The sequence below is a fragment of the Malurus melanocephalus genome, unplaced genomic scaffold (assembly GCF_030028575.1).
Source record: "Malurus melanocephalus ecotype Western Australia unplaced genomic scaffold, MMel_1.1 scaffold_75, whole genome shotgun sequence".
Classification (NCBI taxonomy): Eukaryota; Metazoa; Chordata; class Aves; order Passeriformes; family Maluridae; genus Malurus; species Malurus melanocephalus.
In genome coordinates, this window is record NW_026623307.1 from 1,966,616 (window position 1) to 1,979,396 (window position 12,781).

Below are 12,781 nucleotides of genomic sequence, written 5' to 3' on the forward strand. Positions count from 1 at the left end.
GGTACAATAAATTCATTTTTCCCAGTTAAACTGTTCAAAATTAAACATCAGTTTCACCATAAAATATGAACACCTACAACACTAAGAGATCACAAATCCCAGTGTCAGGGCTCACTCTGCTCCATGGGGAGGCTACCTGGATCACGATGAAGCACTGCAATGGTAAACCATGGGCTCAAGCTGTATTAGAGGTAAAGTTTCTGGCATGACCAGTTGCTGGGCAAAGCTTGGGTGTTACCAGTGCAATTTTTTGGCAGCTTGGACAAAGTGTCAGTTTGTACACAGCAAAGAGCACCCTACAGATCCTCCTGTACAACTTGATGACCTTCCCAAGCAGCAGCACACAGATGAGTCAACTCACCAACGGAGACATGGAGCCCAGATTTGCACCACTAAGAAATGCCAACAACCATGAAATACCAGTCCAGAGAATGGCATGTACCCACTAGAGCATCAGAAAACCMTTAATGAAGCAGGACTTGTTTGATGCAACTTCCATGGGAAGCAGAGTCCTAAAGAAGCAAGTAGGATCCAGCTATTCAGGAACCAGAGGATGGAGGAATTTCACCCCAGGCACCACGAGCACATGTCAGCYGGCAGCCAAACCATGCCCATGCTCCTGTGTGATGCAGATCACCACTSCTCCTGGTCCTGGCAGCAGCCACCACCATCTCAAGTCACTCGGGCTGAAGCCCCGATTTTGGCTTTGTTTGAACTTGGGACTGCTCAGGAACGAGGTTGAGGGCAGAATTCAGATTTCTTTAAACTTGAGTCTATCAGTGCTAAGACATTTACAGTACAGTGACTGCATGTCTAGACACTTGCAGTGCATTTACATTCTTCTGSAGACTCCTCAGATTGTCCTGTTCTCTCCACTCTGTGAATGCATACAATAGCCTGGTGGGAGTGAAAGCTCAATCTCCTGGTTTACCCTTATTAACTCCAGCTCACAGCTGGCATTTTAAAATTAAGCATAGCAAAGGCACTTTTAGAATCTTTAAGCTCTTCAGGTCATTTCYAAGACCCTGCTGAGCTCCATCCTGCAAAAGCTAAACCGACACCATTTCTCAGAGCTTGAAACAGTTGTTTTAATTTGGGAACAGGCRTCCCAGAGCTGTCAACTCACTCCAATGAATGCCACTAACATTTTTTCACACAACAATCCAATTGTTATGGCAACCACAAAAATCAATCTCATTCTTCAATCACAAGCAGGCCCAGCTCGACCACGGTGTCGGTGCAGGTTTGTTACAAAATGCCAATAAGCACAGGACCAATATTCATYACTCAAATGGGGATGGAAATACTCTTTCTCCAAGAGAAATTTCAGAGAGCAATCAGTGCCTGAGCATTTTAGAGACGTCAGCATCCCACTCCTCAAGACATTTATTACTTGTAGTGTCTACCACATTTGTCACACTTGATGCTGGCAGATTTTAGTTAAAACCCAAGAGTGGCTGCTTCCAAGACTGCCTCTTAAAAGGAATACATTTTAAAAATATGCCTGCAAGAGAAGTACCCTGACAAATCTCTGATGGCACTCTGAATGCCCTGTAACACACTGACAAASATACTTGAGACATCACAAAACTCTTCTGGCACGGTGCATAAATTTCAAAATGAACCAAAATTATAAAATAATTKGAAGCAAAAACAAATCCCTCCAAACACTGAGGGTTATAAGCCCCACAAAAATCCAGCAGAGCACAAAATGCATTGAAAGCTCAACTTCACTAGTCTTTTTAATTTCTCTGTGTTTATGTTCYAGCYAATGTCCTGTTCTGGTTCAGAAAAYAGACCTCGGTCCAAGCRAGCAGCTGACAATGACTCCTGGTGTATTACACATCTACAACAATAAACTTACATTTTCACTGAGGACTGCTCACTGGATTGCCAAACTAGAATCAATTATTCCTTCTATTTATCCTTCTATTTATCCTCCTATTTATCCTTCTATTATTTCCTCCGTATTTATGGCCTCCAGTAAGGGGGAAGAAAAAAAGAGCAYTGCAGTCTTATACCTATATGGCTTGAAAAGCTAACATATATTTATAAACAAGATCAGAGTCTCTGGGGAAGCCAAATATTAGCAATATTTCCTACAAGTCATGCTGTAATTGTGTCACAAATATAATGAGTTCTCTRCACCACCACTATCCCACGCAAGAAGGCAGAGTGTAATTGAAAATGCACTTGCTTTATATAAAGTACTTTAATCATAGATGCACAGGGCTAGAAATGGAAGAGACATTAGGTCATCCAGCCCCCATGGGTCAGAGCTGGGCTACTCATGACAATGCTTTTGCAAGGATTTTCTGCATCAAGCATCTTTAGTGATGGAGTTTCCAGCCCTTTCTTTAGCAGTCTACGTTGCATTCTATTTTGGGTTGCACAGGAAAGGTTTCCTCTTTGTTTTACCATACTTGTCCTCATAACACCCCTTTCTATCATCCCACCATCGTAAATGACTCTMATTTTTTCATTTTGGTCCACATATTTCTAACTATCAACTACTATATCTTTCACAAACTTCTAGTTTCAGCGTTGGCAGATACACATTGAACAGTTAATCCTTCCTTGTAAATCAATCCCTTATCTCTCAGAATATTTTTGCTGGTCTTTTCCAGACTGTCCCCTTCTAATCCATGCTGTGATATCTCCAGGACAGCTCTGCCTCATACACTTGCATTTGGGCCATCTGTATCACGATTTATGGGTTGTTGGTTTTTTTCTTATGGAGTAATCTGAGAATAACCTGGTTACAAAGATCCAATCACCCAAAAAGTGGGACAGATGGACAGGCYAAAGCATGCTTCAGATCAATCCATCAGTGTGGAACCACAAGGAAAATATTGTTCCTTGTAATGACCTGTCTGTGGTAGTGATCAGCTCTGAAACACCCCAGCAGGGATACACCACCTCACCTACTGGAGCAGTTCAGGGTTTCTTCACCTACAGCACCAGAGATGGATACCTGGGCTGACACCAGGACTTGGACACTTCACCTCTTGTCCACGCTGTGCTGTCTGACCCATAGTGAGGGCAGGGCAGCAGCAAAGCACTGTGGTATCAAGGAAAGAGCAGTAYTTGAATGGCATCTCTAAACAGATATAAATGTGAGAGGATACGGCACTTTCCTCTGCTAATCAAAACCCCACCTTGCAATCCCGTGACAGGCACTGCCACACTTCTTTAAGATTTCATCCTCATCTCCCTCTGTTATTCTCTMCATTTTTCTCCATAAAATAGATATCCAGGCAGGAAGAAGACTCTGTATAACAACATAGGTGCAAAAGTTGCTACTGTTTCTCACAACTAAACAGATTTCTAYCAAAGCAAGGTTAGGTGTGATGGCAAGATCAGAAATATAATCCTATCCAACCAATTCTGCTTGAAGCRGCACTTCCAGTGATGACATGCACCTTCCTATAAGGAAAAACACARGTGAACTTGCCCTGTGTCTGTGTAYACCAGGCACTGGTAACAGCATCTGAGAGCACAGACCACGCATCATTTTGTACAAAACAGRGTCACCCCAATTGCTGTAGTTATACTGCAGGAGAAAATGTTATGAAAACAGAGGAGGACCAAAAGAAGCCAACCAGAAGCAAGGAGCTGAATCACATCACTGGCAACAGCACCTTGAGCATATTTACTCAAGAGTTTTACTTACTCAGCTAATGGCAGAGAATGGAGCTAACGTGAGTTTTCCTCATCAGTCCAAGAAGGGTACAGYTGCCCAGATAGCCTGGACAGCAGAAGTACCCAGAGCACGTACAGTCACCATCACCAAGTTCTGGAATCAATCCTGTTATAGAGGGATTGGATCTGATATGCTTAGACACCACAGAGTAATCCTTTGTATGCCACCTACATACCCAATCCCACGTATCTGTCTATGGAGAACAGTTAAACAGTCACAAAGCAGCTCAGTGAGAGAGCAGAGATCATAATCTGGCCCTCTTCGAGTCTCCACTCCAAGATAACAGTCAGTTCTGTAGCAATGTTGCTTATACATTCACTAAACAAGTCATTTCTCAGTTTCCATCAGAAACCAGAGCATTTTTACATATCCTATTATAGCTGAGTAAGACTTGCTCTACTTAACATTAGCTTTTTGTAGTGGAAAATCTCCAGGAAACAAGCTGTTTAACAATGTTTTATCTGCCCTGCACTCATTTCTAACTAAAGTTGTCCACCTGCCTTGGAAAGACATCTGTTTCAGAGGCTGACTGCTTTCCTCCAACACCCCTTGTGCAGCTCAAGGCTGCCATTTTTACCAGCACTTCTAATTTTATCAGCCAATAATCTCCTCGGGCATCTACAGCAAAGATGCTGGCAAACCCTTACTATACACACTGCTAATCCCTGTTACCAGCTGTAACAMTCCCTGAGAAAGAAATAAATGGAAAGTAGATGCAGTGCAGGTACCAGCAGTGGCAGAGGGACTCAGCAGAGCACCTGTGCTCTTGTTCCTTTATCACCCAAAAGAAGGACACCACATTTCTCAAGGGGCAGCCAAAATTACAAATTTAGCCTTCAACAACTTGGATCAGTTTCAATTGAGGTCACATGCTAAAATATCAAGATGCAAATTTTAACTGAAATCTTCATTGCATTCATTTGCCTGCAAGAGCAAAGTTCAGTAACTCTGCCCTGCAAGGGAAGCACGTCAGCATTAACTGTCTCCTGCCAAGGCAGTGGATCCTGGCTGTCCCCTGGTCTGCAGCCCTTTTAGCCTTGTGGGTGGAATAGCCAGCCATGCTGCCATTCAGAGAGACCCTGGCAGAGAAACAGTCTGATAGGAATGAAGCTCAAAGGGAAAAACAGAGTCCTGCACATGGGGAAAATAACCCGTGCCCCAGTACAGACTGGGGAAGAACCAGCTGGAAAGCAGCTTGGCAGGAAAGGATGTCCTGATGGACAAGTTAAACATGAACCAACAATATGTCACCATAGCAAAGGTGGCCAGGAGCCTCCTGGGCTGCATTAGGAAGAGTGCTGCCAGAAGGCCAAAGGATGCATTCCTTTATCCCTCCTCTCTGCTTGGCACTGGTGAGACCCCAGCTGCAGTGCTGTGCCCAGTTCTGCACTCCCCAGCACCAGGAAGATACCAGCACACTGGGGCAAGTTTGCTGAAGGACCTTGATGCTGAGGAAGGAATTGGAGCATCCAACTGACAAGGAGGGGCTGGAAGAGCTGTGACTGTTCAGCTCTGGGAAGAGAAAGCTCAGGCAGGGACATCTTTCCAATGTGAAAATACACCTGATGTAGGGAGTAAAGAAGACAGTCTGACAGTTTCCAGTAGTATCCAACAGGACAAGAGACAATGAGTAAAAAACACAGGAGAATCTATTTGCAAGTAGAAACCACACATTTTCCTGAACCCCAGAACATGTTCCTCAGAGGGATTGTGGAATCTTCATCTGTGGAACTATCCAAACCCCAAATGGGCACAGCCCTGAGCAGCCTGTTCTAGCTAACCCTACTCTGAACAATAGGGTTGGAGTAGATGATCTTTAGAGGTGCTTCCCAAGCTGAACCATTTGATGATTTTCAGGAGTTTAGCCCTGCTCAGCTTAAGTCAGTCAGTTTCTGCTCCTCAGAACACATCCATCTTGTACATATTTCAGAGTTCCCTGCCACAGCACCCTTTCTCTGCTCAGTATTTTTAGCTCATTGTTTTGTATTTTGCCAGCTRAGAAACTGCAGTTTGTAATTTTACCTTCAGCTTCATATTTCTTCTTAAAAGTGAATACAATGTCCTGTTTATAATAATAAAATCACTAGTTGGCAGGATGACATCAAATGGAAAAAGAGAAAGCAACTGGAAAATTTAGAGCAAGCAATTTTGAGTGCCAAGTTTCACATTTGTAATAGTCCAGCGGAGGTCAACAGGCTCACTTATTATTAGGCAAATGGTAAAGAAATAGATATCCTCCAGTTCTTCCATGTTAGACTATATAAACCATCTCTRCTTGAACAGGTTCTAACACTTTCCAAAAAAGTGATGTTATAYATTTTCCACAGTAACACCAACAATGGGAGACAAGCAAAAGGCAGAACTGCTTTGCAAAGAASGGCCTTTTTTCTCTCTCCAATATTTAGGTTTTTGTTTCCCACTATGATTGGACTTTCCTGGCTTTAGTTTCTTGTCCCAGTTAAGCAGTAAAGGAAACAAAAAGATATGAATGAAATTAGAAACATTTGGAATGAGTCTTAGAAATAGCTTTTGGGTTTCTTAGATTCCTGGCTACACCTCTTCAAACGGCCTCCTCCTCCCCCTGCCCCCAGCTCYTGCACCCACCYCTGAAATTTGTATTTCCTTCTTTGCCCTCACCCCTCTTTTCTTCAGAGGCTATGTTTTGTCCCAAAGCAAACAAGGAAATGAAAATTACATGTTGTAACACTGGAAAAGACCGGAAAATGGTTGAAACTTTGCACCCATCAACATTTGTCTCTATGACATTAATCCTCCAATGTTTCCCTAAAAGCAGAAACCAAACACTTCTCAAACTTCTAATGAAACAAATACCAGTTCCAGTCAACCTGAATAATAAAATGAGAGCTCCAGTCCTATCTGTATTATCATATTTAAAGTCTCTGGAAGAGAAGTCTCCTCAACCACACATTTTTCATGAACCTTCATGCTCTCAGTAAAATGCAACTGCAGGATGCAATGCCAACACCTAATACTTGCCCAGTGCTTTTCATTAGAAGTTTTGGGTGCTCTTTAGAAACAAGTAAGCTGGGAATGCCTGYGAAATACTTGTCTAATTTTACAAATAAACACATGAAGGTGAAAAGCAGATGTCCATGGCAAAACCGTGCAAAAGTGRCAGAGCAGAGTGTTAAGCCAGCTAAATAATTTCAAAGCCATCCACGAGGTTTGGATCTTTTCTGCCATAAGTAATACTGAAATATTATGTAAACCTTTCTTTGTGAGCTATTACTGGAGAAATGAGGGGAAAAAAAAGATCTCTTGGAAGCTATTCTACACAGCCTGTGTAGGTGAGATCACAGTTGCTATCCAACCAGAATATGCACGGCAAGAACAGGCTTCCTGTAAAACTGAAAGACTTGCAGGAAGATCAAGGAACTTATTTACAAGATGGCATGGATAAAATTCCTTCCCTCTTGCCCAGCCTCAGCAGCTTGGTGAAACACACTGTCTCACTTTTAYCTACAACCACATTCACAGATGCCACAGTGCAGAGCCCCTCTCTSCACGCTCCATACTCTGACTCCAAGGGCACACTCAGGACACTGGCCAGCAGAACACACAAACTGCCTTTTGAGGAGGAAAGGGTCCTTTCCCCAAGATAAAAAGAAACAAGGAAAAGCTATCTCATGAAGASGAAACACATGAAAATACAAGACTTTTCTCGGGTCTCAGTTCCAAATCACACAGCTTTTATCCATGACACTTGAAAATTTACAGCCCTGTGTTACAGAACTGCAGAGGATTTACTAGAGGTGAAAGTAMTTTATGCTAAACTCTAACTTTTGTTTACGCTAGTCAAGAGAGCCATGTGTAAACTGAATTAGGATGAGCTATTTAGAAGTGTTAACATGGCTGTTTTAGGAGAAAAGATGAGTCTTTGTTTTGCTGTAATTTATTTTATATCATACTCTCAGACTACTGTACAGTTATCTGGGAAGCCTGACAGATCATCATGCACAGATTACAGCAAAGATGGGCACTCACAGAGGCAGATGTGTGAGAACCACTGGAAAACACAGCACAGTTCCTCTGTGCACCAGAGCAGACATCCAGGTTCAGGTGTGTTCCTCTGGATGCCATCCTGGGCTGTGTGGACTGGCTCTTTGTAGGACTCTGCAGACCACAGCACACTGCTTGATGATAATACAAAAGCTGATATCTAATACCAATTTAAGGCCAAGCTACCTTGGGACTTGYCAAAAACAATCTCTCAAGGACGTCTGGTCTCACCCATGAGAGGTAGCAGCCACTCTCCAGCTGCCTGACTCCACCTACCTACAATTCACATTGCATTTACTAATAAAACTCATCTTTTTTCTTGGTAGACAAACCTCTTTCTGTGAGGAAACAAGATTCACCTGTATTTTATTTTCCATAACTAGAAGTCTCATGTTATCTCCATATGTGTTTAGACCACAGACTAGTTAGTCAGCAGTGTGGCAGTTGACATTAAAAGGATTAGTAAACTAAGCTCAAATAATTGTCTTAAAAAATTTGACTGCTAAATGTTTATATTTGAGCGGATCAAAAGGAAATCTACTTTGTAGTGTGCACTGTGGTCAGGAAGGGGCAGAGAGGGATTTAAATGGCTTAACTGCAAAACCGTTATCACCTTGATAAGTCCCAGTGTAATAATTCAGCAATAAAAGCAAGAAATGCACTTCGAATTTGTTTCCAAAACTGACTGTCTGACTGGAGACAAGTCAAGCCCTTTATTTGTTTAAAAGAACTCGGTCAGAAGAAACAGAGAATGCTACTGAACTGTAGTCAAGAATATAAAAATAAGCACTTTTCAGTGACTTCTGAACGGCAGCATTCAGTATCTACTTTTTTTTTTTTTATGCTACCTGAAGCCTGCAGTCTGGATCTGCTATCTGAGTGTTAGCAGCAGTCAATCAGCAGTGTGACTCTCTGCTGAATTGCTCCACTGTATGGCAGTGGAAATGCAGAAARCTCAAACAGTAAGGTGGCTGCAGGCTCCAGAGCAGGATTAGGTCYAATGTAATACCTGAAGTGCAGGTACAGATACAAATGGCTGCAGTTTATCAGTTTATCTGCTTGAGTTRCTAATATCCATGCCAGTAACACAGATAAATGAAGAGGAAGAGGAGCTTGCTGCAGTATACAGGTGCTCGTACCAGTGCAGTGTCTAGAGGAATGAGCCCCAAAGGGCTGCTTCACCTGACAATTACACCAGACAGCAAYGAATCTGCCAACTGAGACAGGATGCTCCAGCATAAGCAAGGGTTGGAGTGAAACACACAGTATCTTCTTAATAATGTACTTATTGTTTTGTTTTCCTGCAKCATTCCTTATTGCAAAGTAAAGTTCTAAACACATCCATTTCCTTTGGTCTTTAAATCTTTTCTAGTAAGGATGTCTCTGAAATCTGACAGACGTACATMCAATCCTAGTTTTGGGTAGTCCAGCTATGTCAATGTCTACCACCCAACAGSTGGAGCTCCCAAAAGCTGTTGGAAGCATCACCACGTTGCAGGGATGGCTAATGTGAGATAGGTGGACAACTTCAAAGTCTCAGAGTAACAATGTCCCAGATCATTCATCTGCCAGGCATTCAGAAAAGCTTTGCTATAAAACTACTGCTAAAACGCATAATACATCCCAGACAAAAACATAAAGATTTCAGATTAGGTGCCAAACGTCAGATTTTCAACTTTCAATAGTTCTTTTGAGAAAAAGCCTCTTTGCCTCACAAAATACTTCTCCAAGAAACTGATCTTCTAGGTTTGTCAGTACTCTCTAAAGTAGTTTCTTTCCATGTTTTCTAGCACAGGTAAGGTATAACATGGCACATGAAATAAAGCCTTTACAAAATGGGATGAAAGCAAAACAAAACAGCACAACCTTGCAACAAGCCAAGGATTGTCAGACCAGTTTTTTTTGTCATTACCTTAAATCTCTTCTTTTGGCCAGCTCTTCTGGTGAGATAACCCAGGGCAGGTTCTGGGGAAGACATTCCAGGACTTCAGGGGAGAAGTCAGAGAAATCCACACCGTACTCTGTCAGGATCCCTTCTGATTCCGGTTCAATCTCCCCGGCCTGCCCAAGACTTTTGCACAACTGCCTGCAGAAAGAAAGGGATGCTTTTTTAGAGTGTGTAATTACCACCGTCATGTTGTTACTGTCCCCACAGAGAAGCTGCCAAGACCTCAAATGCACTCTTTCACCTGTTCRCTTCTCCCTGAGTTTTGGCAGAGAACTCACCAGGAGTTCAGAGCATACCATGACTTGTGTCTGCTGGAAATGCAAAACGCTTCCCGGGCAGCACCCTGGGGCTGTTTCATGTATCTCATTTGAAGGACGTGTTTTAAACTATTAGGTTTTTGCAAAGATAAGGACGTTTCCAATTTTGGAGAAAAATGCATCCAACAGGGATAAGAAAAGCATAGCCCTCCACACGGGCAGCTCTAGGGTTACACGTGGCTGCCTTGAGACCCTYCCTCCTCTCCTCACCACTGAAAAGGGTGACTCACCCCTGCTATCAAAAATGAAGAACAGATTCACATCAAATACCAGAGAGTTCCCTAGGGAGCTCTCCATCCCAAAGGATACACATTTCTGCCTGGGCAAATYGATGCCCTGTGAAGACAGAGGTGTGGCGAACCCTCACTGCCTCCCTTACAGGAGTCACACACTGAGASATGCCCACAGATCATCTTTCCAACCATTTTCCAAGCTCTTTTCCAGGACCTCAGCATTCCCAGTCATTTGTTCCCCCTCTCCTGGATAAGGAGAAGCCTCTGCACCAGGAGCTAACTGGAGAGGGTCCAGCAATCTAGAAAAAAGTCACAGACAAGGGAAATTGTCCCCCTACCCCATGYTAACAGTGCTTGATGAATATTCTGCACATGTGTGGTGGAGGTTGCCGCTCTGTTATGCTTGGAGAAAGTTTCCATCTGCTCCAGTGCAAACCCCAGCATGGATCTGTCCAACAGCTCYGGTGTCAAACAAGGCTCAGCTCTGTGCAAACCAGGATTCCAAAGGAATAAGACACTTTTTGCCCCTCCAGCTGGTTACAAATATCCTGTGAGAACCYATGTCACATGGTTGCTCCCCTTGTCCCCTTTCTCACCTCTGGATTGCTCTACGGTACACAGAGTTAAATTATTTTCTATTTTTTAATATACTGCCATTAGGCCAATGCACATTATGGTCAATAGAGATAATGTTCCTGACCCAAGAAAATTACAACTGAAATTAAGGCAAATCCATCAAAATATGACACARAAGAGAGGGGTAATAACACAGCACAAAAACAGCCACTCTAATAAGTGTTTTTCCACTGCATAAAATACACAATCATTATATTGATCCTTCTGCTTTAATTCCAATGAGTGAGAACAGACACTAATTACTTTCCTAAATTGGGGCCAAAACAGTGCACTTGTTATTTGGACAAGCAAGATGGTCTCAAGGCTTCAAATGTGCCATAAACCCACAGAACAAACCCCAAACTTGCAGTGCAAGCRAGCCCATCTTCTTTATGGGAGCAAAGCTCTTTCTTCACAACGGGAAGGGCTGTATAATAAACCTGTCACATTGTGTAATATGCTGGAAAGGATTGTTCGCTTCATGGTGTGGTAAATCGTAGAGTTCACATCGTCTAGCTTTRAAATAAAAATGAAAACAAGGATAAAAGATATTTCCCTCCATTGTTTCAATTTTATGTACAAACTGTATGGCAGAAATACGTGCGCATTTGGCACCGTGGCTGAGTTCRCTGTTCCTGCAGCTGGGTCCCAGTCTAATTCTTATTTTAATGTAAATAAATGAGGCATCAGTTTTATCTCCCTCTCTCTCTCGGCAGTAACAATAAACCAGAGAAATCACCACTTCATTTCCAACGTCTGCTGCGGAGCTGGGACTGAGCAAGGACGAGCTTGTGAATCCGCAGGCCCACCAGCACCATCAAGGATGGAAAAAACAAAACAGGAAAAGAGGAAAAGAGAGGACACATTGCCCCATCCAGCAGAAATATCAAGAACCTGAGTCTTAGGTGCCCCTTCTCTTGGCAGGGAAGATCTGGGAAGTGCACCAGGAGGGCGGCTGAACGTCTGCAGGACAAGCCATGGAAAGCACCTCTGAATGCCAGAGCGCTTTCCAACTCTGTCTTGAAACCCCTGTTCCTCTTGATCCGTTTACTGAAATTAGATTACGAACCATAAGGGGTTTACCCTGAGGTTTGATATAGGACTAATATTTTTTTAATAGTAATTAACATTTGATTTACAGCGTTCCAGGGAACATTTCCCAAGTACCTTGAAATAAAAAGTGTATAACTGACTTTAATTGGGGCCATGTTACAGTCACGCAGGCATGATGACTTGCATCAGAGCAAAATCTGACAGGACAGCATGTGATCAAAGGTAATGCATATAGGATCACCGACGGCCCCGGAGTAACAGCCAGGCTGCAAGATCACTCCTGGGGCTCTGCGGCCACCAAGGGTAGCAAGAATAGTTCAAGAGGCTTATAAACAACCAGAGGCACCGGGCCCAGCAGCACTCAGACGTTCACTGCCAGAGAGTTACAGTGTCTGTGACACCCTGGGCTTGCGTGTATCTCTTTTTTTTTTAAATGTCAAAAGGCAAAAAAAAGTTACAATGGTTACAGACGTAAACATTTCTTTTGTGTGACGCTGATGGGGGAGTATTACCTTGAATTCCTTGAATACCCCTGGACTGATGCCAGACTCAGTGGTAGCATGCACTGATTGGAACATGTCATGGCTGGGGCAGAACAGAGTATTTCTCCAAATCAGCCACAGATGCAAGATCACTGAACTGCTACAAGGTGCCCACTCACCAGAGCCTGACCTGCCACAGACGGGTGTGCACCTGGGGCAGAGCCACCCTGGTGCTGCCATCTTCCCTCTCACGCTGACACTGATCACCATTCAGCCACTTTTTAGGAACAGCTGAGCTCTCTCCTCTCCATTTCAACTCCACTGAGCTGAAAGTGYGTTCAAAGGTTATATGATAAAAACTCTCCAAAAAGACAAAGCAGGATTACATAAGGTTTCCCTTGAAAAGCCAC

At 43.1% G+C, this 12,781-nt stretch overlaps 1 protein-coding gene across 1 annotated transcript in view; it reads right to left on the bottom strand.

Annotated features, from left to right (window-relative positions):
• The window catches only part of DIS3L2 (DIS3 like 3'-5' exoribonuclease 2), a 176,276-nt gene that overhangs the window by 87,965 nt on the left and 75,530 nt on the right, over positions 1 to 12,781 (bottom strand). The window contains exon 10 of the mRNA XM_057367230.1: positions 9,636 to 9,809. Within this exon, the coding sequence (XP_057223213.1) occupies positions 9,636 to 9,809 (174 nt within the window). The remainder of the gene's footprint in view (positions 1 to 9,635; positions 9,810 to 12,781) is intronic.